The sequence below is a fragment of the Ornithorhynchus anatinus genome, chromosome X5 (assembly GCF_004115215.2).
Source record: "Ornithorhynchus anatinus isolate Pmale09 chromosome X5, mOrnAna1.pri.v4, whole genome shotgun sequence".
In the NCBI taxonomy this organism is placed as follows: Eukaryota; Metazoa; Chordata; class Mammalia; order Monotremata; family Ornithorhynchidae; genus Ornithorhynchus; species Ornithorhynchus anatinus.
In genome coordinates, this window is record NC_041753.1 from 6,094,262 (window position 1) to 6,115,514 (window position 21,253).

At 55.9% G+C, this 21,253-nt stretch overlaps 2 protein-coding genes across 3 annotated transcripts; both read right to left on the reverse strand.

Annotated features, from left to right (window-relative positions):
* Window positions 1–5,846: 5,846 nt before the first annotated feature.
* Window positions 5,847–7,058, reverse strand: NAT16 (N-acetyltransferase 16 (putative)). Its single transcript, XM_029055553.1, is given in 4 exon segments — window positions 5,847–6,007; window positions 6,010–6,096; window positions 6,099–6,184; window positions 6,880–7,058. Coding segments are annotated over 4 exon segments (513 nt in total).
* Window positions 7,059–12,902: 5,844 nt separating this feature from the next.
* MOGAT3 (monoacylglycerol O-acyltransferase 3) lies at window positions 12,903–21,226 on the reverse strand. 2 transcript variants are annotated; one of them, XM_029055750.2, is made up of 8 exons: window positions 21,107–21,226; window positions 20,589–20,717; window positions 20,357–20,464; window positions 19,476–19,546; window positions 17,775–17,979; window positions 16,269–16,449; window positions 14,232–14,434; window positions 12,903–13,468 (listed from the first exon to the last, which is right to left on the reverse strand). In XM_029055750.2, exons 2-8 carry the CDS (start codon window positions 20,656–20,658, stop codon window positions 13,314–13,316), a joined length of 993 nt encoding a protein of 330 aa, XP_028911583.1. In that variant the 5' UTR covers window positions 20,659–20,717; window positions 21,107–21,226; the 3' UTR covers window positions 12,903–13,313. The 2 variants fall into 2 exon arrangements, with proteins under 2 accessions (XP_028911583.1, XP_028911584.1); XM_029055751.2 differs by lacking the exon at window positions 21,107–21,226 and having other exon boundaries at window positions 20,589–21,012.
* Between the last annotated feature and the right edge of the window lie 27 nt (window positions 21,227–21,253).

The window sequence follows — 21,253 nt, forward strand, 5'->3', positions numbered from 1 at the left end:
GGAGGGAGCAGGAGGAAGGGAAATAGAGCTGGAGAGAGTAAAGGGAGATGGAGGAAGAGAAATAGAGGTGGGGGCAGGAGAGAGATGGAGGGAGGGAAATAGAAACGGAGCCGGAGACAGGAAAAGAGAGGTGAAGGAAGAGAAATAGGGATGGGGACAGGGAAATAGAGATGGAGACAGCAGGGAGTGAGGCGGGGGCAGGGAAACAGGAGAGAGATGAAGGAAGAGAAATAGACACGGAGAGAGATGGAGGTAGAGAAATAGAGCTGGAGACAGGAGCGAGATGGAGGCAGAGAAATAGAGCTGGAGAGAGATGGAGACGGGGGAGAGATGGAGGCAGAGAAGCAGAGGATCCAGAGCTAGAGACGGAAGAGAGAGAGATGGAGGCAGAAAACTCGAGCTAGAGACAGAGAAGGAGAGAGATGGAGGCAGAGAAATAGAGATGAAGAGAGACGGGGAGAGCCGGGCAGGCGGGGCTCACTAGGTGTAGGGGCGTGACGGGAGGGTCTGGGGGGGGGGGGAGGGGGGTCTCTGGGCAGGGGGCTGCCTGATCCACGGCTAGGAATTTGAGCATATGTGCATGTGTGTTTGAGGGAGGGGCTGCAGGGGGAGGGGAGGAAGAGGTGTTTGTGCGCCCCCGTCCCCCCCGAGACTGGAGAGCGCCCTCCCCGCTGCCCCCACCAAGTCCCCCTCCCCAGCTCTTCCTCTTTCCTCCCTCTTCCCTTTCTCCCCTTCCCGCTTCTCTCCTCGTCCATTTCCCCGAGGCCGCCCCGCCCCTTCCCCACTTCCCGGCCCGGGGGTGGGACGCCTGGGTCCCTTTCGGGGGGCGGGGGGGCATGTGGTCAGTCGAAGGAAAAGCGCTCCCAGGACCGGGGGCTCTTCTGCTAGGAGACGGGAGGAGGTCGATGAAGACTGTCTCCTCTCTTGTCCATCTCTCTCTCTCTCTCTGTGTCTCCCCTTATCTCTCTCGAGGCCCTGCCTATCTCTGTCTCTCTCTGTCTCCCCTTATCCCTAATCCCCGTCTCTCTCTGCCTCTATCTCTGTGTCTCCCCTTATCTTAGTCTCTGTCCATCTCTTCCTGTGCTCCGGTCTCCCCTTGTCTCTGGTCTCTATCTCTGCCTCTCTTCTGCGTCTCCTCCCGTCTCTAATCTCTGTTTGCCCCATCACCCCTAGTCACTTATAACTTCTGTCTCTACCTCTGCCTCTGTCTCTCTGTCTTCCTCTTTCTCTTCCCGTCTCTGTCTCTAGTCTCTGTCTATCTCTGTCTCTGTGTCTCTTTCTTCCTCTTACCGACTCTGACTCTTGTCTCTGTCGATCTCCGCCTCTGTCTCTCTCTTTCTCTCTTACTGTCTCTGTCTCTAGTCTCTGCCTATCTCTGCCTCTGTGTCTCTCTTTTTCCTCTTACTGCCTCTCGCTCTAATCTCTGTCCACCTCCACCCGTCTCTGTGTCTCTCTTTTTCTCTTACTGTCTTTGTCTCTGGTCTCTGTCGCCCTCCACCTGTCTCTGTGTCTCTTTTTCCTCTTACTCCCTCTGTCTCTAGTCTCTGTCGATCTCCGCCTCTGTCTCTGTGTCTCTCTTTACCTCCTACTGCCTCTGACTCTAGTCTCTGTCGACCTCCACCTGTCTCTACGTCTTTTTCCTCTTACTATCTCTAGTCTCCGTCATCTCCTCCTGCTCTGTGTCTCTCTTTTCCTCTTACCCCTCTGTCTCTCCGTCTGTCTCTTCCCACCCCTTTCTCTCTTCCCGTGTCTCCCTTCCTTCTCTCCTTCTCTGCCCTCCGCTCCCCTTTGTCTCTGTCTCTGCATCCGTCTCTCCTTTCTTTTCCTCTGCTTCTGCGGCTACCCCTGGGTCTCTCCCGATCGGCGATTGTCTCTCTGCCTCTGTCTCTGCCTCTGTTTCTCCCTCCTCGCCGGGTCAGCGACCCCACCCCCGCCTCCTCCTCGCCGCATCTGGCGTCCTTCACACCCGGCCGCCTTTATGAGCCTCAGAGGGGGCTGGGCCGGGGGCGGCGGAGAGGGGAAGGAGGAAAGATGGAGTGAGGCCCCCCTGGAGAGACACGCTCCATCTCCCTTTTTTCCTTCCGTCTCTGCCACTTTCTCTCTAGGTCTCCGTCCCTGTCCCCGTCCCCTTCTTTCTGGCTTTCATGCATCTGGCTCTCTCCATTTTTTCCTACTTTAATGCTAAGACTCCCTATATGTGTAGGTCTCGGAGACTCTGCCTTCGTGTCTCTCTGTTTCTCTAACTGCCCCTGCTCTACCGCTCTGCCTCTCTCAAAAAGTCTCTCTCGGTTCTCTCTATCTCTGCCTTTCTCAATCTTGGTTTCTCTCAGCCTGTCTCTCCGTGTCTCTCTTTCTTGCTGCCTCGTATTCCCTGGGTCTCTCTCAATCTTTCCAAAATTTCCACACCCCTCCAACTCCGACAGACTCCGACTGTGACCCTTCTCTCTCTCTCTCTGTCTCTCTCCCCAACTCTCTCAGCCTCTCTGTGTGCCTGTCTCTCTCAACCTTCCTCTCTCCCTTTATTTCTTTGAATCTATCTCTGTCTCTCGAAGAATCTCTTGAACTCTCTACGTCTCTCTGCCTCTCTCTTTGTCTCCCTGCCGGTCTGTCTCTGTCTCTCCCCCTAATGTCTCCACCCAGTGCTCTGCCCCCAGTCAGTGGGCAATACAGACCATTGATGGGGATATTTTGTTTCCTTCTCTCTCTTTTGGTGTAACTCTATCCGCCTCGGTTTCTCTGCCTATCCGTCCTCCAGTCTGTCTCTCCCCATTTCTGTCGTTCTCTTTTCGCCTCCCTGTCTCCGTCTCTCTGCGTCTCTGTCACCCTCTGGGCAGAGGTTGGGGCGGAAAATGGACCCCCCCCCCCAAAGAGGGTCCCGGATGAAGGCTGGTGGAAGAGCCAGCGGCGGTGGGCGGCGGGATTCTTGGGTCCATGAGGGGACCGAGGGCCAGAAAGACTGGTTCCCAAGTTGGGAGTGACGAGGGGAGCCAGGACCCCCGGTGAAGATGGGGAGGCGGGGGGTCCTCAGTCCCGCATCTCGCTTCCCCTCCATCTCCCCCCTCCCTCCGGTGACTCACCTCTGCAGCCGGTGCGTCAGCACCGGGGGGAGGGGGCGCAGCGATGAGGGGGTGGGGATGGGGGGGGGGCTTCAGTCTTAGACGTCGAGGGGGAAGGTCACCCCTGCACCTCCCGCTACTTCTCACCCCCACCTGTCGCCCCCTCCCCCGCCCCAGCCACACCCGCTTCCACATCGGGGCGCCCTGGGGAAGGGGCTTGGGGGAGAAGGGGGGGGGTCAGAGGTTGGGGGGGGAGGGTGACTAGGGAAGTGACAAGGGGGGGGCAATAATGCGACGACAGATCTCGGGATCTTGTCCTGGGGACCCTGCGCCCCCAACTCCCCCCGCAGCCCACCCCCAGAGAGGGGGATAAAAGACCCGAGAGAGAGAAAGACCGCCGCAGAGATGAGTCACCCAGAAGGGGAGGGAGAGAGGAAGGGAGGGAGAGAGAGAGAGAGAGTCACAGAGACACAGAGAGGTGGACACACCGAGAGAGATAGAGGAGCGAGGCAGAGACAGAGGGCGAGAGTTCCGGGGGCGGGGGGCGGGGGGACGGACACCTGTAGTTCTCTCCTCCCTCCCTCAGTCACCCCCCACCCACGATAGAAGCGGAGAGAATCAAAGTAACGGTGACCCTTCTCTGCCTCTGACCCACGCCCAAACGCACGCACACTGAGTCACAAAAGCAGGTGCAGAGAGACACAAGCCCGGCACACACCCTGACACTGTCAGACCCGCACACACACACACACACACACGCTCCCAAGGGGCCGCTCTCCCTTACTGGCGCTCGCAGGGCTCCCTACGACACACAGAAAGAGGCGAGCACAGGTACGTGCAGAAAGGACCGGCCGGCCAGACTCACAGACGTACAAAGAGGCACACACACACACACACACACACACACACACCCCGATCTCCCCCCCCCCTTCCCCGCTTAACGCTCGGCGTGTCCCGAGCGCCCCCGTGTGGTGTCGTCCGGGACTGCGGCGGGTCGGGCCCGGCCCTCGGACGGCGAGGTGACTTGGGCCGGACGGAGGAGGTTTGGACTCCCGACTCTTCAAAGGCCTGAAGGTGAGGAAGGAAGGTAGAATCTCCGTCTCCCCCAGTCCCCCTGCCCCTCTGGGGGAGGATATTCAGCCCAGTTCAATCCAATCCAATGGAGCGCTTACTCTGTGCAGGGCGCTCCCCTTACAACCCCGGACGGACACGTTCCCCCGCCCGCCACGAGCTCGCAGTCTGGAGGGTGTGATGGACGGTGGTGTTTACTGAGCTCTCACTTCGTGCAGAGCGCTGTGATAGTAATCGTTATTATGGTGTCGGTTAAGCGCTGACTATATACCAAGCACAGTTCTGAGCGCTGGGGTAGGGGCAAGTCATTCGGGTTGGACACAGTCCCTGGCCCAAATAGGGCTCACGGTTTTAATGGCCATTACGGGGGATGTGTACCCTCTGCCCATTACGGAGACCCCGCGGCAGACGAGGTAACCGAGGCCCGGACAAGTGAAGTGACCTGCCCGGGATCGCGCAGAAGACATGTGGCGGAGCTCACGTCCCTCTGCCTGCCAAGTCCATGCTCTAACTACTAAATCATGCTGCTTCCGTGCTCCGCTGTACTAAGCGCTTGGGAGCGGACACGGTAACAGAGTTGGTAGGGACATTCCCTACTCACGACGAGCTTACTGTCTAGAGGACCTTTCCCTGAGAATCCGCTGGATCTGTCGTTTCCCACCGCTGAGATCCCCTGGAACCCAGGAGGAGTGGCGAGGACCGACTCAGTTTCCCCCACCCGCCTCCCTCTCGCCCCAGAGAAACACGGAGAGATAGGAAGAGGAGAGAGTGGGTGCTTTTTATTGCAATACACCTTTTGGAGAGGGTAAATCAAAGTGAGGTGGTGAATAAGGAGGAGATAAATGTGAGGAGCTGGGGTACCCCTGGAGTGGGGAGACCTGCCGGGGGGACTCCAGGTGGGGAGAATGTTAAAGTCCATGGGGGCAAGGGAGGAGGTGAGGAGAGGGAAAAGGTAAGATGGAGAGGTGGGTACGTGGTGAATTGAGGGTGGGAAGGGACCAGGGGGAGAGGTACAATGGATTGGGGAAAAGAGTTAAAAGTGGAGGGTGCAGAGGAGCCACCACCACAAAGGGTGTGCCCGAGCAGAGGCTAGAGACCCCATCCTGTCCCCCCCACATCGGACGCCCTGAATGGAGAGTCCGGCCTTCTGGCCGTTCTCCCCCTAGTTGGGGGCAGCGAGGGGAGAGTCGAGATCTGGTGGAAGCAGGTTTCGGGGGCAGGGGGCAGGCTGAGGGACTCTCCAGTTGTTGACGTTCGAAATTTATCTCATTTGCAGCTTTTCTCTTACTATGTATTGCACATTTTGGGGTACACAAAGAGGGAGAGGATGGAGTGGGGACGGGGAGGGTTGTTTATAGGGCTGGAGAAGCCCCGGAGGACGGGGAAAAGATAAAGGGGGGGGGCGATGATGGGGTGGGGGGAAGACCAAGGGGAGAGAAAAAAGAAAGGTAGCAAAGTGGGAGGGGAGGAGGCAGACCCAGAAGTAGAAAAAGGGTCAAACTGTGGCCGGGGGCGAGGAGAGAAAGAGGCCCAGAGACTCAGGAAGAGGTGGGGTGGGGTGGGGGGCGAGGAGCCTGGGGGGAAGGGTCGGGAAGGGGATAGTTGGGGGTGGGGGGCATTCAGGAGGAGCTGCCCGGAGGGCTTCATCTCCCCCGGAAGGGCCGGGGCCGAGGCCTGGGCCTAGATGTCTACCTCCAGCAGAACTGGAGTGGCCCTTGTTCAGCTCGAGGCCCAGGGCAACCTGGCAGAAGGCGGCCAGAGGTCCGGGGCCAGGGAGAGCTGGCAGGCGACATCGTGGCCGGCGCGGGTCGGGACCAGCCTCTCGAGATGGCCGAGCGGCTGGCCGCGGACCCGGGCCGCGACCCCGCCGAAGGCGTCCGCCGTCGGGACCCGTCGCCGCCCAACGGGACGGGGAAGGGGCGGCCGCACAGGGTGACCAGCCGGGGCCGGGCCCGCTCCCGGACGGCGGCCGCAGGTTGCCCCGGCAGGGCCGGAGGGGCTGCCAGTCCTGGACGATGGCGCCGCCGGGCAGGACGTCCCGCTGGACGGCGGGGATCCTGCAGCAGCCGCCACACGTCCCCCGACGTCTCCTCCAGGAGCTCCAACGGCGGCAGCGGGGCCCGCAGGGCCGCCGGGACCGGCCGCAGCCTCGCCAGCGGCTCCGACACCCCGGGAACGCAACTGCAGGATGCCCTGACCGGGGGGGGGGGGGGGGGACGGGCGCCTGGGTCACCGAGGAGAGGCCGAGGCCGGGGCCCGGGAGGGAGGGGAGGGGGAAAAGGGGCAGGGAAGGAGGGGGGGCAGCGGGGGAGGGAGGGACCCAGCGCTTAGAACAGTCCTTGGCACGTAGTAAGTAGTTAACGAATACTATTATCATTATTAGGAGGAAGAGGAAAAGTAGGGGGGAGAAGGAAGAGGAGGGGGAAAGAAGGGGAAGGGGCAGAGAAGCAGCGTGACTTAGTGGAAAGAGCCCGGGGAGTCAGAGGTCGTGGGTTCTCATCCCGCTGGGTGACTTTGGGCAAGTCATTTAACTTCTCCGGGCCTCAGTGTGCTCCTCTGGAAAACGGGGATGAGGACCGTGAGCTCCACGTGGCACAACCTGATCACCTTGTATCTATTCCAGCACTTAGAACAGTGCCCGGCACATAGTAAGCGCTTAACAAATACCATCAACGTTACTAATATTAAGGAGGGAAGGAGAAGGAAGAGGAGGCGGCAAAGAAGGGGGTGGGAGAGGGAAGGGGTCACCCGCTTGGCGATGAGGCGGTATTTCTCGAGGTCCCGCGGTCGGAGCCGGTCGTCGCGCGTGAGCCGGGCCACCCTGACCCCCGGGGGCCTGCGCTTGACCGGCTGGCTGCAGAAGCGGTGCAGGTGACCGGCCTCGCCCTGGGCCCGCTCCCACGGCGCCAGCGCCGTCTCCCCCGTGTCCATCGCACGCACCGACGCCGGCGCCACCTGGGAGGGGGTGGGGTCGGGGGGCAAGGGTCAGGGTCCGGGAAGGGGAGAGGAGGATGGGACGAAGGTGGCCTGCGGATTTGAACGCATCCGGTTCATTCAAGTCATCGGGCGCGTTTCCGTTAGCTCTTTATTCACACCCATGTCTGTATCCCAGTCTAGACTCGTTGACAGAAGCTGCGTCTACCAACTCAGTTTATGTTGGACTCACCCAACCACTTGTTCCAGTGCTCAGCAGAACACGGTAAGCGCTCAAGACGTATGATCGATGGATTAATGGCGTGTTAGACTTCCATCTTATTTTCCAGAACTTTTTTTTATCAGTGCCCCTTCATATCCCATCTCCCATTCTTGCTCAACCAGTCTCTGCCCACCCGCTCCCGTTTCCTCGGATGGGAGGCATCAATCCTGTTTGCCCCCGGGGCTAAGATCTGGTCTGCCCACAGCTTTAAGAATCAACCACCTCTGAGGTAAGGGAAGGAAAGAAAGGAGGATTGAAGCCAGGGAGGCCCTAGGGGACTGTGAGAGGTGAGGGGAATCTGTACCAAGATAGTGAGAAGGACCTGGGTTCTATTCCCAGCTCTGCCCCTTGTCTGCTGCGTGACCTTGGGCAAGTCGCTACACTTCTCTGGACCTCGGTTACCTCATCTGTAAAATGGGGATGAAGACGGAGCCCAGGGGGGATAGGGACTGCGTCCAACCTATCGTGCCCAGCGCTTAGTACGGTGCCTGGCATGCAGTAAGCGCTCGACAAATACCATAAAAGAAAGCAAGAGGAGCCCAGCGAGACTGATAAAGAGAGTCAGAGAGGCCGCTAGAGACAGGAAGACCCAGCTCCGACACCCATACCTCATCTCTTGCCAAAACCATCCCTGCCGCCCCCAGAGCTATAAATGGACCCAAGTGTGACCCCTTCCCCTCCCCGACCCCCGTCCCCAGCCACTCCGTCTCTGGGCCGCCTAGGGTCTGAGCCGAGGGAAGAGAGGGAGAAGGGAGGCTCCGAGGGGCCAGAGATGGAAATGGAGAAAGTGAGGCAGCAGCTGGTGGGCAGAGGAGGGGAGATGGAGAGGGCGGACAAGCAGGAGGGCTCAGTGACGGAGGGCGAGACAGAGATGGGGGAGAGACAGAGGCCAAAGTGATGGGGGGCCTTGGTCGAGGTGGGGGGCGGCCAGTGAGGAAGTGAGACGGTCCGGCCTCCCTTTCCTGTCCTCAGGCTCTGTCCCTTTCTCTGGGGGATGCTGGGGTTTGGGGAAGGGGATGTCCCCACCGGGGGTCAAGGGTGTTGGATGCAGAAGTAGCATGGCTTAGTGGCAAGAGCCCAGGCTTGGGAGGCAAAGGTCGTGGGTTCTAACCCGCCTCCGCCACTTGTCTGCTGTGTGGCCTTAGGCGAGCCACTTCACTTCTCTGGGCCTCAGCTCCCTCATCTGTGAAATGGGGAGTAGGACTGTGAACCCCTCGTGGGGCAACCTGCTTATCTGTATTTACTCCAGCGCTTAGAACAGTGCTTGACACATAGTAAGCGCTTAACCAATACCGTCATTATTATTCTTAATTCTTCTTCTTATTGGATCCGTTGCCGGGGGGTGAGGGGAAGGGGAGCCTTTCCGACAGCAGAGGAAATCGCCCCCTTCCCTCAATTATTGTGGACGGGGGGTGATGGCAGGGAAGGCCGGGGGGGGACACGGTTGGAGCCCCCTTCCTCTGGGGGGTTTCCTCCCTTCCCTCCTCCCCCCATCCCGCACGACCCCTATACCTTGGCAAGAGCGGGATCTGGATCCTGGGGAGGGTCTGGGGGGCAAAAATCCGGGACGGATCCGCAGAGAATTGGGGGTTCAGTTCCAGAGTTTGGGGGGACGTCTCTGGCAATGTGGGTGCTCCAACCCCAGCGGCTCCAAGTGCTGCTGTAGCCTCGACCCCTTTATTCCGCCGACCCCCAAACTCCACCCTCTCTCTCTTTTTTCTATGGTATTTGTTAAGCGCTCACTATGTGCCAGGCACTGATCTAAGCGCTGGGGGAGGTCCAAGCTAATCGGGTTGGACCCACTCCCTGTCCCACATGGGGCTCACGGTCTTAATCACCATTCGACGGATGAGGGAATTGAGGCCCAGAGAAGTGAAGTGACTTGGTCAGGGTCACCCAGCAGACAAGCGGCAGAGCCGGGATTAGAACCCAGGGCCTTCTGACTCCCAGGCCTGGACTCTACACTGGGCCATGCTCCTCCATGCTCCTACACTGTCGGGGGGGGGGGGGGGGGGCTGTGTGACCTTGTGCAAGTCATTTTACTTCTCTGTGCCTCGGTTTCCTCATCTGTAAAACGGGGATGGAGACTGTGAGCCCCACATGGGAGCGGGACTTGCATCCAACCTGGTTTATTTGTATCCACCCCAGGGCTTAGTACAGTGCCTGGCACATAGTAAGCACTTAACAAATCCCATCATTATTGTTTATTATTGACGTTAGGGACTCCCCACCCCGCCCCGGTCCCCCCAAAACTGAGACCCTTCCCGACTCCCTCCTCCTCCCCCCTTCACCAGCCGGCCCACCCTTGGCCCAGCGGATTTAGTGACCTGGGGAAATAGAGCAGAAGAGTGAGGGGATGGGGAAAGGCGGACGGATGGGAAGAGGTCAGCAGAAAGATGGAGGGACTGAGACAGAGATGGACACTCTGCCCCCCTCCCTCCCTCGACCTTGTTTTGCTTTGTTTTGTAGACTGTCTCCCGCCTTTAGACTGTGAGCTCTTTGTTGGGTCAGGATTGTCTCTAGAGAAGCAGCTTAGTAGGAAGAACAATTCTTGTCACATAGTAAGCACTTAGCTAGTACCATGATTATTATTATTACTATTATTACGCTTCACACCCCAGACAGGAACGAATCAGAAGGCTAGCCTGTCTGATGTTTGCTGGATTTTGGTCAATCTGGACCAGACCCACAGTCCCTGTTGGGATTTTTCTTCCGAAAACTGATGCTACTAAGCATCTGGTTCTGGGTGGGCGAGCACACATTACACATGCATTTGCCAAAAAGCACATTGCTCCGATTTTCTTCAGCCACCTGGTTTGTCAACAGACTCTCCAAATTATCTGGTTTGTGTTAAACGCCCTCTCATACCCACCTCGCCCCGATATCCCACTGACATAAGCATCTCAACTGTGTGCTCTGCGTTGCTGTTCACTTGTCGTGATTTTTTTTAGGGTATTGGTTAAGGGCTTACGAGGGGCCAGGCACTGTAGCTGAACCATCTGTCGGCTGTATTTACTGAGAGCTTACCGTGTGCGGAGCACTGTTCCAAGCGCTGGGGAGAGGACAATAGAATAGACACGTTCCCTGCTCACAGTGAGTTGACAACCTGGCGCTGGGGTAGTTCCCTCAATAATCAAGTTCGTTCCGGTTCATGTCCCATATAGGTCTCATGGTCTTAATGCCCATTTTACAGATGGGGTAACTGCGCTCCAGAGAGGTGATGTCACCTGCCCACGGTCACACAGCAGACATGGCCTAGTGGATAAAACACGGGCCTGGGAGTCCGAAGGCAAAGAAAGGAAGACGCCTCCGATTTGGACTGTGTTGACTGTGATAGTGTTCCATAGGAGTACCTGACAAGTAAATCATTCTGCCACATGGACCTTCGAATTCTCATCCCCGCTCTGCCTCTTGTCTGCTGTGTGACCTTGATCAAGTCACTTCATTTCTCTGGGCCTCAGTTACCTCATCTGTAAGGTGGGGATTGGGAGTGAGAGCCCATGTGGGACAGGGATGGTGCCCACCCTGATTACCTTGTATTTAGAACTGGACACTTGGTAAGTGCTTAACAAATTCTATCATTATTATTAGTATTATGTGGCGGAACTGGGATTAAAAGCCAGGTCCTACTGACTCCCAGGCCCATGCTCTTTCCACCAGGCCAAGCTGCTTCCTACCTAAGAGCTTAGCTCCCTTCTCTGGGGGAAATGGAGCCATCTGAAGGCCCCGCTCCGCCCCTAATCCAGGCCCCCCACATCATCCCTCTCAGAGGGGTGCGCATTCGAAGGTCCATGCGGCGGAATGATTTACCTGTCAGTTACTCCTATAGAATGCTATCACAATCAATACAGTCCAAATTGGAGGCCTCTTCCTTTCTTTGCCAGACCCCACCCCTCCCGTTGCCCCATGGCAAGATAACTCAAATATTCCCGGAGAATGGGATGGTCACGCCCCTCTCAAAGCCAATGCAAACATGCGGATGGCCAGGAGTCCCAACTGTTTTGTTTGTCTCTTCACAGGAGGTGTGAATTTTACTAAAGGAAATGGGTCTGGCTGTTCTTTTTCCACCACCGACTGTTTTGCAGCAGTTTGGCTAGCTCAGGGAAAACAAGTTGTCCTCCTCTTGTCATTCGGGAAAGGAAACGACTGGGGAATTTTTACGAGTTACAGTCGTTTACCTGTTAGAGATTCATTCGATCGTATTTTTTGAGCGCTCTCTACGTGCAGAGCACTGTACCGAGCACCTGGGAGAGGACATTACAATAAATTCCCTGCCCACGATGAGCTTACAGTCTTGAGGGACCAGAAAAATCAATCTGAGGCGCTGAGAGAAAGGAAAGATTCGCTCCTACCTGAGCAGAGTGAACTGGAACAGCCGGGAAGCAACGGGGTCTAGTGCATAGAGACCGGGCCTGGGAGTCAGAGGACGTGGGTTCTAATCCCGGCTCTGCCACGTGACTGCTGCGTGACCTTGGGTAAGTCACTTCATCTCTCTGGGCCTCAGTTACCTCATCAGTAAAATGAGGAATGGGAGCGTGAGCCCCACAAAAGACAGGGACTGTGACCAACCCGATTGCCTTGTATTTACCTCAGCGCTTAAAACAGTGCTCGGCCCGTAGTCAGTGCTTAACAAATATCATTCCATTACTGTTATTATTATCATGGTGATTATGCCCAGATTTCCTCTTGGCCTTCAATCCTTGGCCTGCAACACCCTCCTTCCTCAAAGTTCATTGTGGGCAGGGCATGTGTCTGTTTACTGTGGTATCGTACTCTCCCGAGCACTTAGTAAAGCGCTCTGCACAAAGTAAGTGCTCAATAAGTAAGGCTGAATGAATCTGACAATTACCCTGCTTCAAAGCCTTCTTGAGGGTGCATCTCCTCCAGGAGGCCTTCCCAGACTAAACCCCTCCTTTCCTCTTCTCCCATTCCCTTCAGCATCATCCTGACTTGCTCCCTTTGTTCTTCCCTTCTCCCAGCCCCACAGCACTTATGTCCATATCCGTCATTTATTTATTTGCATTGACGTCCGTCTCCCCTCCTCTAGATTGTAAGGCCATTGTGGGCAGGGAGTGTGTCTGTGGATTGTTGTATTGTCCTCTCCCAAGTGCTAAGTACAGTGCTCTGCACACAGTAAGCGCTCCATAAATACAACTGAATGAATATTCTCAGAGAAGAGGGGTCCACGTGAGTGACCCTCCCGCTACTGCCCACGATGCTCCATCGATCTCCTCCCCCGACTCAGCTAGCAGTGGGGCAGAGAGAGACACAGACGGAGGGAGGACAGGCAGGGAGAGAGGCAGACACAACATCAGAGACAGAGACAGTCGCCCAGGCTGGATTCCATTGGCGTGTCGTACACGCCTCGCCTCCACCACCTTCTCCAGTTAGTTCCCCTCCAGGTCATCTTCTTGCTAGGTGGGAAGGGGATGAGGAGAAGGGCTAGATGTGCCCCTGCCCCTCCAAACACCCGAGGCAGATGCAATTTCCATGATGACACAGGGGCGGAGTTAGTGTTCGATTCCCCCTCCTGGAAAGGAACAGGTCAGGTGAACACACACACACACGTGGCCTAAGTGTATATCCATGACAGGGGAGACAACTTTATTGCCCGAGCAAAAGCCAAGTCTTCCCTCCCGGGGCTCAGGGCAATCCCTCAATTCCATACTCTCGGTGGCCCCAGAGACGCCTCTCATTCATTCAGTCGTATTTATTGAGCGCTTACTCTGTGCAGAGCACTGGACTAAGCGCCTGGAATGTACAATTGGGCAACAGATAGAGACAATCCCTGCCCGACGACGGGCTCACAGTCTATACGACGGGCTCACTCTCGTGGCTCATAGAAGCCCAGAGGGCTTTTGCTCCCTGAATTCCACAAGGGACTGAGGAAAACGGGGCCGGGGGGAGGTAAAGGTGGGGCTGCAGTCCTTAAGGTAATGGTGTTTGAGTGGGAAGGGGAAGAAGGACCCCCCCCCCAAACACACACACCCTTAGTAGAAGACAAGGTGCTTGTCGGGCGGGACTCCACAGCTGGCCTTGTGCTCTTCGAACATCTCCTCTATGGCTTCCATGTAGAGCCGGTGGTAGTGGTTAACCTCCTCCGGGGTCGGGTTCGGGCTGTGGGGAACCGGGATCGGGCGGCCCACTGCCAGGGGTTGGGGGGAGGAGGGGGAGAGAGAGAGAGAGAGATTAATGTCGGTCTCCCCCTCTAGACCGTCAGCTCACTGGGGCAGGGAACGTGTCTTCCAATTCCGTCATAAGAATCGGCGTGGCCTAGAGGATGGAGCGTGGGTCTGGGAGTCACAGGAACCTGGGTTCTAATGCCGGCTCCGCCACTTGACTGCTCTTGGACCTCGAGCGAGTCACTTCACTTCTCTGGGCCTCAGTTCCCTCCTCTGTAAAATGGGGATGAAGACTGTAAGCCCCATATGGGACAGGGACTGTGTCCAATCCGATTATCTTGTATCTGCCCCGGGGCTTAGAACAGTGCCCGGTCCATAGTAAGCGCTTAACAAAGACCACAGTTATTATTATTACTCCCCCAAGCTCTTGGTACAGTGCTTTGCTTACAAGTGCTCAATAAATACAATTATTATTATTATTGTTATTCTCCCAAGCACTAAGTACAGTGATTTGCACACGGTAAGTGCTCAATAATAATGTAATAATAATAATTGTTACTCTCCCAAGCACTTACTACAGTGCTCTGCACCCAGTAAGTGCTCAATACCACAATTATTATTATCGCTCTCCCAAGGGCTTAGTACAGTGCTCTGTGCCTCGTAAGTACTCAATAAATATTATTGATCGATTAGGTCAGCTCGGGGCAGAAAAGCAGGCTCTCCCGCCAGGCGGAGGGCCTGTGAAACTCTCTGGAGAAGAAGGGTCCGACCGGACGGGATGCTCACCGACGGTGGTGACGGGCTTGCGGAAGGGCAGGAGGCCCCAGGAGCGGGGCCAGATCAGGCCGCGGCCCCAGAAGAGGCAGGGCGAGAAGCCCATGATGTTCTTGAAGACCTGCTGCAGCCTGCGGGCCCAGCTCCCCTCCTTGAATACCAGCTGGGAGAAGATCTCGTTCTCGCCAAAGGAGTAAACCGGGACCAGGGAGGCCCTGTGGGAGAGGGACAGTAAGGGAGGGGGACAAGCCTATTTTCACCCCCCCCAGATTGACACATGTTCATTCGATCGTATTTACTGAGCCCTTACTGTGTGCAGATCACTGTATTAAGCGCTTGGACGGTACAATTCAGCCACAGAGACAATCCCCGCCCACAACGGGTTGAAAGTCTAAAAGTTAACGGTGTTAAGCGCTTATTATGTGCCAGGCACTGTACTAGGCGCCGGGGTGGATACAAGGTAATCAGGTGGGACACAGTCTTTGCCCCATGTGGGGCTCACAATCTTCATCCCCATTTTACAGATGAAGTAACTGAGGCCCAGGGAAGTGCAGTGACCTGTCACACAGCGGACAAGTGGCAGAGTCGGAATTAGAACCCGGGTCCTTCTGATTTCCAGGGCTGGGTTCTATCCACTAGGCCACGCTGCTTCCAAGTGGCAGAGCCGGAATTAGAACCCAGGTCCTTCTGATTTCCAGGGCTGGGTTCTATCCACTAGGCCACTTTGCTTCCAAGTGGCAGAGCCGGAATTAGAACCCAGGTCCTTCTGACTTCCAGGCCCGGGCTCTATCCACTAGGCCACGCTGCTTCCCTTTTCCTTTCTGTGCCTCAAGAAATTTCCCTTCTAGCCGCAGCGTGTGTACAGTTTGTGTGTGGGTGTGTGTGTTTGTGTTTTATTCATTCAATAGCATTTATTGAGTTTTTACTATGTACAGAGCACTGTACTAAGCGCTTGGAGTGTACAATTCGGCAACAGATAGAGGCAATCCCTGCCCAATAATGGGCTCACAGTCTAATCAGCGTGGCTCAGTGGAAAGAGCATTGGCTTGGGAGTCAGAGGTCATGGGCTCGAATCCTGGCTCTGCCACTTGTCAGCTGTGTGACTGTGGGCAAGATGCTTAACTTCTCTGTGCCTCAGTGACCTCATCTGTAAAATGGAGATTAAGACAGTGAGCCCCACATGGGGCAAAGACTGTGTCCCACCTGATTACCTTGTATCCACCTCGGCACCTAGTACGGTGCCTGGCACATAGTAAGCGCTTAACACCATTAGCTTTTAGACTTTCAACCTTTTGTGGGCGGGGATTATCTCTGTCCCTGAATTGTACTGTACAAGCTCTTAGTACAGTGCTCTGCACACAGTAAGTGCTCAGTAGATACGATTGAATGAATCTTTTGAATGTCTCTACCCCAGCGCTTAGAACAGTGCTCTGATCATAGTAAGCGCTTAACAAATACCAACATTATTATTATTAATCATCCCCCCTCCCATCCCCACTACACTTATGTCCATATATGTAATTAATTTATATTAATATCTGTCTACCCCACCCACCCCCAGGCTATAAACTCGTTGTGGGCAGGGAATGTGTCTGTTCTATTGGACTCTCCCAAACGCCATTAGCTTTTAGACTTTGAACCCGTTGTGGGCGGGGATTTCCTCTGGGGCTGAATTGTCCTGTCCAAGCGCTTAGTCCAGTCCAGTGCTCTGCGCACAGTAATTGGTCAGTAAATACGACTGAATGAATGAATAGTGCTCCAGCGCTTAGAATAGTGCTTGGCACATAGAAAGGGCTTAACAAATATCGTCGTTATGATTATAATTATAATTATTATTCTATCCCGGCCCGGGTCTCGAACCGGGGACCCAAGGGCAGGGAACGTCAGTAGGCCGCCCGGGCAGACACGTTCGAAAGGTATTTCGTCACTAAGCCCCGCCCACCCGGAGCGGCGCCTGCGCACTTGCCCCCCCCCCGGAGCGGCGCCTGCGCACTTGAGCTCCACCCCCCCCCGCCGGAGGCTTTCTTGGCCCGACGCCTGCGCACTGACCCGTGCTTCAGCGCCAGGCGCACGAAGCCCTTGCGCCTGCGCAGAGTGAGGCGGTGTTCGCCCGGGGCGCCGTCGAGGGACTCGTTGGCTCCTCCGACGACGATGACGACGGCCTGCCCGCCGCCTCGCCCGGGACCGGACAGGAGAAAGTCCAGGGATTCGCTGCTCACGGGGCACAGACCTGCCAAAGGATGGAGAGTTGGCTTCCAATCCCACTTGCCTGCCTTGTGACCTGGGGCCAGTCCTTTCACTTCCCTTATCCTCAGTCACCTCCTCTGTAAAATGGGGGTGGAGACCGTGAACCCCACTTGGGGCTGTGTCTAACTTGATCCACCCCAGCGCTTAGAACAGTGCTTGGCACGTAATACCAAATACCAAATAATAATAATAATGGTATTTAAGCGCTTCCTATGTGCAAAGCACTGTTCTAAGCGCGTCGGGGGGGATACAAAGTGATCAGGTTGTCCCAGTCTTAGTCCCTATTTTACAGATGAGGTCACTGAGGCCCAGAGAAGTGCAGTGACTTGCCCAAAGTCACACAGCTGCCAAGTGGCGGAGCCGGGATTGGAACCCCTGATCGCTGACTCCCAAGCCCGTCTTTCCACTGAGCCACGCTGCTTCTGCACTGTTATTACAGTGTCTGGCAAGTAGTAAGCATTTAATAATAATGTTGGTATTTGTTAAGCACTTACTATGTGCAGAGCCCTGTTCTAAGCGCTGGGGGAGATACAGGGTCATCAGATTGTCCCACGTGAGGCTCACCGTCTTCATCCCCATTTTACAGATGAGGGAACTGAGGCACAGAGAGGTGAAGTGACTTGCCCCAGGTCTCAGCAGACAAGTGGCAGAGCCAGCATTGGAACCCAGGTCCTTATGACTCCCAGGCCTGGGCTCTATCCACTACTTCCCCTGTAGCCCCAGTAACCCAGGAGAGAAAGAGAGCCTTCTCCTCCACAGCTCCATATCCCAGGAGTGAGCGGTCTTCTCCTCCACAGCCCCTGTAACCATGAGGCACCCTTTATTTTTTTTTCCCTTTTCAATGGCATTTGCTTTCTATGCGCCAGGCACTGGACTAGATGCTGGGATATACAAGCTAATCAGGTTGGACATAGTCAATATCCCACGTGGGGCTCACAGACTTAATCCCCGTTTTCCAGATGGGATAGTAGGCTCAGAGAAGTTCAAAGACTTGCCCAAAGCTGCCCAGCAGACAAGTGGCGGAGCCGGGATTAGAACCCAGGTTCTCTGACTCCAGGGTCCAGGCTCTCTCCACTAGGTCACACTGCCTTTCTGCAGCCCCCTCTGTTCCCAGGGCAAGAGCCTTTTCTTCCACAGCCTCTATTTCCCCAAGAATGAAAGCCTTCTCCTCTGCATCCCCCCCTTTGTTCCCGGGGGCAAGATTCTTCTCTTGCACAGCCTCTGTCTCCTCGAGAGCAAGAGGCTTCTCCGCTGCATCCCCTCTCTGTTCCCCAGGCAACGGGTCTTCTGACCCAGGCCCTAGCTCACCGACACTCATGAGGTAGTCACGGTAGATCGGGAGCTTGAAGAGACCGGCCAGTCCGGCCACGGAAACCCGGAGGCCGGGGAAGAGGCGGGAGAAACCGGTGGTGTTGGTGTTGAAGTTACAGAAGCAGCCGATGCACATGATCCCGTGAGGATGGTAGCCAAAGATGTACTTCCCCTGGGGTGGCAGCTCGGCCGTCTTCACCAGCTAGAGGAAGGGAGTGGGGGATAGGCCAGGGGTAATAAATAGTAGTAATAATGTATCTGTTATAGTAATAATGGTAATAATGTATTTGTTAAGCCCTTACTATGTGCCATGCACTGGACTACGTGCTGGGATAGATGCAAGGTAGTTGGGTTGGCCACAGGCCCCATCCCACCTGAGGCTCCCAGTCTTCGTCCCCGTTTTACAGATGAGGTAACTGGCACAGAGAAGTGAAGCGACTTGCCCAGGGTCACACAGCAGGACATAAGCAGACGGGGGCGGGGAAGCAAGGAAGGAATTGGGAGCCCCCTCTGTTGAGGTGGAATGAGGGAGATAATAACTGGTATTAAGTGTGCCGCCCACCTCCTCACCGTCCCTCGGTCTCGCCTATCCCGCCGTCGACCCCCGGGTCACGTCCTCCCGCGGTCCCGGAACGCCCTCCCTCCTCACCTCCGCCAAACTGATTCTCTTTCCCTCTTCAAAACCCTACTTAAAAATCACCTCCTCCAAGAGGCGTTCCCAGACTGAGCTCCTCTTCCCCCTCTACTCCCTCTGCCATCCCCCCTTTACCTCTCCGCAGCTAAAGCCTCATTTTCCCCTTTTCCCTCTGCTCCTCCACCTCTCCCTTCCCATCCCCACAGCACTGTACTCGTCCGCTCGACTGTATATATTTTCGTTACCCTATTTATTTTGTTAATGAATTGTACATCGCCTTGATTCTATTTAGTTGCCATTGTTTTTACGAGATGTTCTTCCCCTCGACGCTGTTTATCGCCATCGTTCTCGTCTGTCCGTCTCCCCCGATTAGACCGTAAGCCCGTCAAACGGCAGGGACCGTCTCTATCTGTTGCCGACTTGTTCATCCCAAGCGCTTAGTACAGTGCTCTGCACATAGTAAGCGCTCAATAAATACTATTGAATGAATGAATGAAAGTGCTTACTATGTGCCAAGCATTGTACTAAGCACTGGGGTAAGATGCAAGGTAATCAGGTTGAATACAGTGAGAAGCTCGTGGGAAGACCCCAGGCCTGGAAGACAGAGGACTTGGGTTCTAATCCCGAGTCTGCCACTTGTCTGCCGTGGGACCTTGGGGAAGCTGCTTCGCTTGTCTGGGCCTTAGTTACCTCACCTGTAAAATGGGGATTAAGACTGGGACCCCTATGTGGAACGGAGACTGTCCAACGTGCTTATCTTGTATCCAACCCAGTGCTTAGTAGCGTGCTTGCTATTAAGTGTTGTCATTATTATTAATGCTAATAATGATGATAATCCCTGCCCACCCGGGGCCCCCAGTCTAAGATGATGGGGGGAAATCAGGTGCTGAATCCCCATTTTATAGATGAGGAAACTGAGGCCCAGAGAAGTTGCAATTTGTCCAGGGTCACACAGCAGGTAAGTGCCAGAGTGGGATTTCAAACTCAAGCCATCTGACTCCAGACCCGGGGCTCTATGGGTTGTGTGGCGGCTTGACGGGGAGGTAGTGGCGATGCCCTCTCACCTTGACGGGATAATAATCTCGCACGTGCTCCCAAATCTTCCAACCCTTGATCCATTCCGAGGGACGTCCGCCTGGATTGGGAGAAGGACCTTCAGAATTTGGGTCTCAACAAGTATTTACTGAGCACCTTCTGAGGGCACGAAGACAGTCCCAGGTGCCTAAAGTATCCATTCCCGCCCTCGAGGCCTAGAATCTAGAGGAGGAAGTTGGAGACAAAGTCCCCATACATGCATACATACATGCATACATACACACATGCATACATACACACATGCATACATACACACATACCAACTTTCTCCCTCTCCCCCAACTCCTGCCTCCCCGCCCCCTGCTTACAATCAAGGTTGTGAACTGTGTGCCTCAGTTACCTCATCTGGAAAATGGGGATTAAGACTGTGAGCCCCACGTGGGACAACCTGATAACCCTGTCCCTCCCCCAGTGCTTAGAATGGTGCTCGGCACATAGTAAGCGCTTAACAAATACCATCGTCATTATTATTTCTAGGACGCTTACTACGTGCAGAGCTAGGGACAGTACAACACAACTGAATCGGTGGAGACGTTCCCCTCCCATAACGAGCTCCATCAATCAGTAGTATTTATTGAGCGCTGACGGTGTGCCGATAATTCAGTCTATTGAGCGCTTACTGCGTGCAGAGCACTGTACTAAGCGCTTGGAAATTACAATTCAGCACCAAGGAGGGACAGTCCCTGCCCAAGCAGAGGCCCAAACGCAACGAGCGGACCGGTTCCCGGCCCTTAAGGAGCTCCATCATACGATGGTATTTATTGAGGGCTGACAGCGTGCGGAGCACTGCGCTGAGCGCTCGGGAGAGTTCACTACCAGAGAAGGAGCAGCCCCGTTGGTCGCCCCGCACCTTTCTGCGGGGTGTCCCAGTCCAGGTAGAGCCAGATCAGGTAGAGGACCGAAACGGACCACAGCCAAGTGAACAGCAGGTACACAAGGAGGAGAGTAAAGCCAATGCCTGGGAGACAGAAAAGGGGGGGGGGGGGGGTCGGGCTGGACGATTAGACCCTGTCCCACCCCCATCCTTCCCCCCCCCCGTGTGTCCCCTGAGCTCGGCGCCCCCTCCCCAGCCCTCGCCTCACCCATAAAGAGAAAGGACAACACAAACTGATAGGCGGACAAGACTTCCAACTGCTGCTTCCCCAAAATCATGTTGCTGGGGGGCGACCGGGGTGGTGCGGAGGAAGAAGGGGGAGGGTCTCCGGACCGGCCTGGGGGAGAAATCACCGGTTAGGGGAAAAGGGGGCAGGGGCTCCGGACAGGCCTGGGGAAGAATAGGTCTCTGGACCGGCCTGGGAAATTAAGGGGAGGGTCTCTGGTCCGGCCTGGAGAATAAGGGGAGGGTCTTCGGACCGGTCTGGGGAAGAAACAACCGGTTAGGGGAAAAGAGGGAGGGTCTCCGGGCAGGCCTGGGAGAGAAACCAGGGGGTATGGGGGAGAAACCCCCTACCTGGGGGAGAAGGCGGCTTGAGGGGAACGTTTTGAATGCCCAGATCCCAAGGATGGAAAATAGGGACGGGGACCTCGAGGAAGGGGTCAGAGAGGGGGCGGGGAGGGAGAAGGGAGGGGGCTGCGGGGAGAGGGGAGGGGGCGAACTCACCTGAACTAGGTCACGGGTGCGAGAGGAGGGAGGCCCTGCTCCCAGTCTGAGCCCCCAGCCTCCTTCCCCGGTTAATCTTTGAACTTTGGCAGTCGGGGCAGTTCCAAAGTCCGGGGTGTGGCAGGGTGGGGACGAAGGTGGGGTGGG

What these genes read in the sequence shown, in the direction of transcription:
- MOGAT3 (XM_029055750.2), bottom strand. Translation starts at nt 20,658, where the DNA reads ATGATTTTGGGGAAGCAGCAGTTGGAAGTCTTGTCCGCCTATCAGTTT. An exon ending in CTGGGACACCCCGCAGAAAG is followed by an intron (nt 19,547 to 20,356) that starts GTGCGGGGCGAC and finishes CTCCCAATCCAG; the next exon opens with GCGGACGTCCCTCGGAATGG. An exon ending in GAGATTATTATCCCGTCAAG is followed by an intron (nt 17,980 to 19,475) that starts GTGAGAGGGCAT and finishes CCCTTCCTCTAG; the next exon opens with CTGGTGAAGACGGCCGAGCT.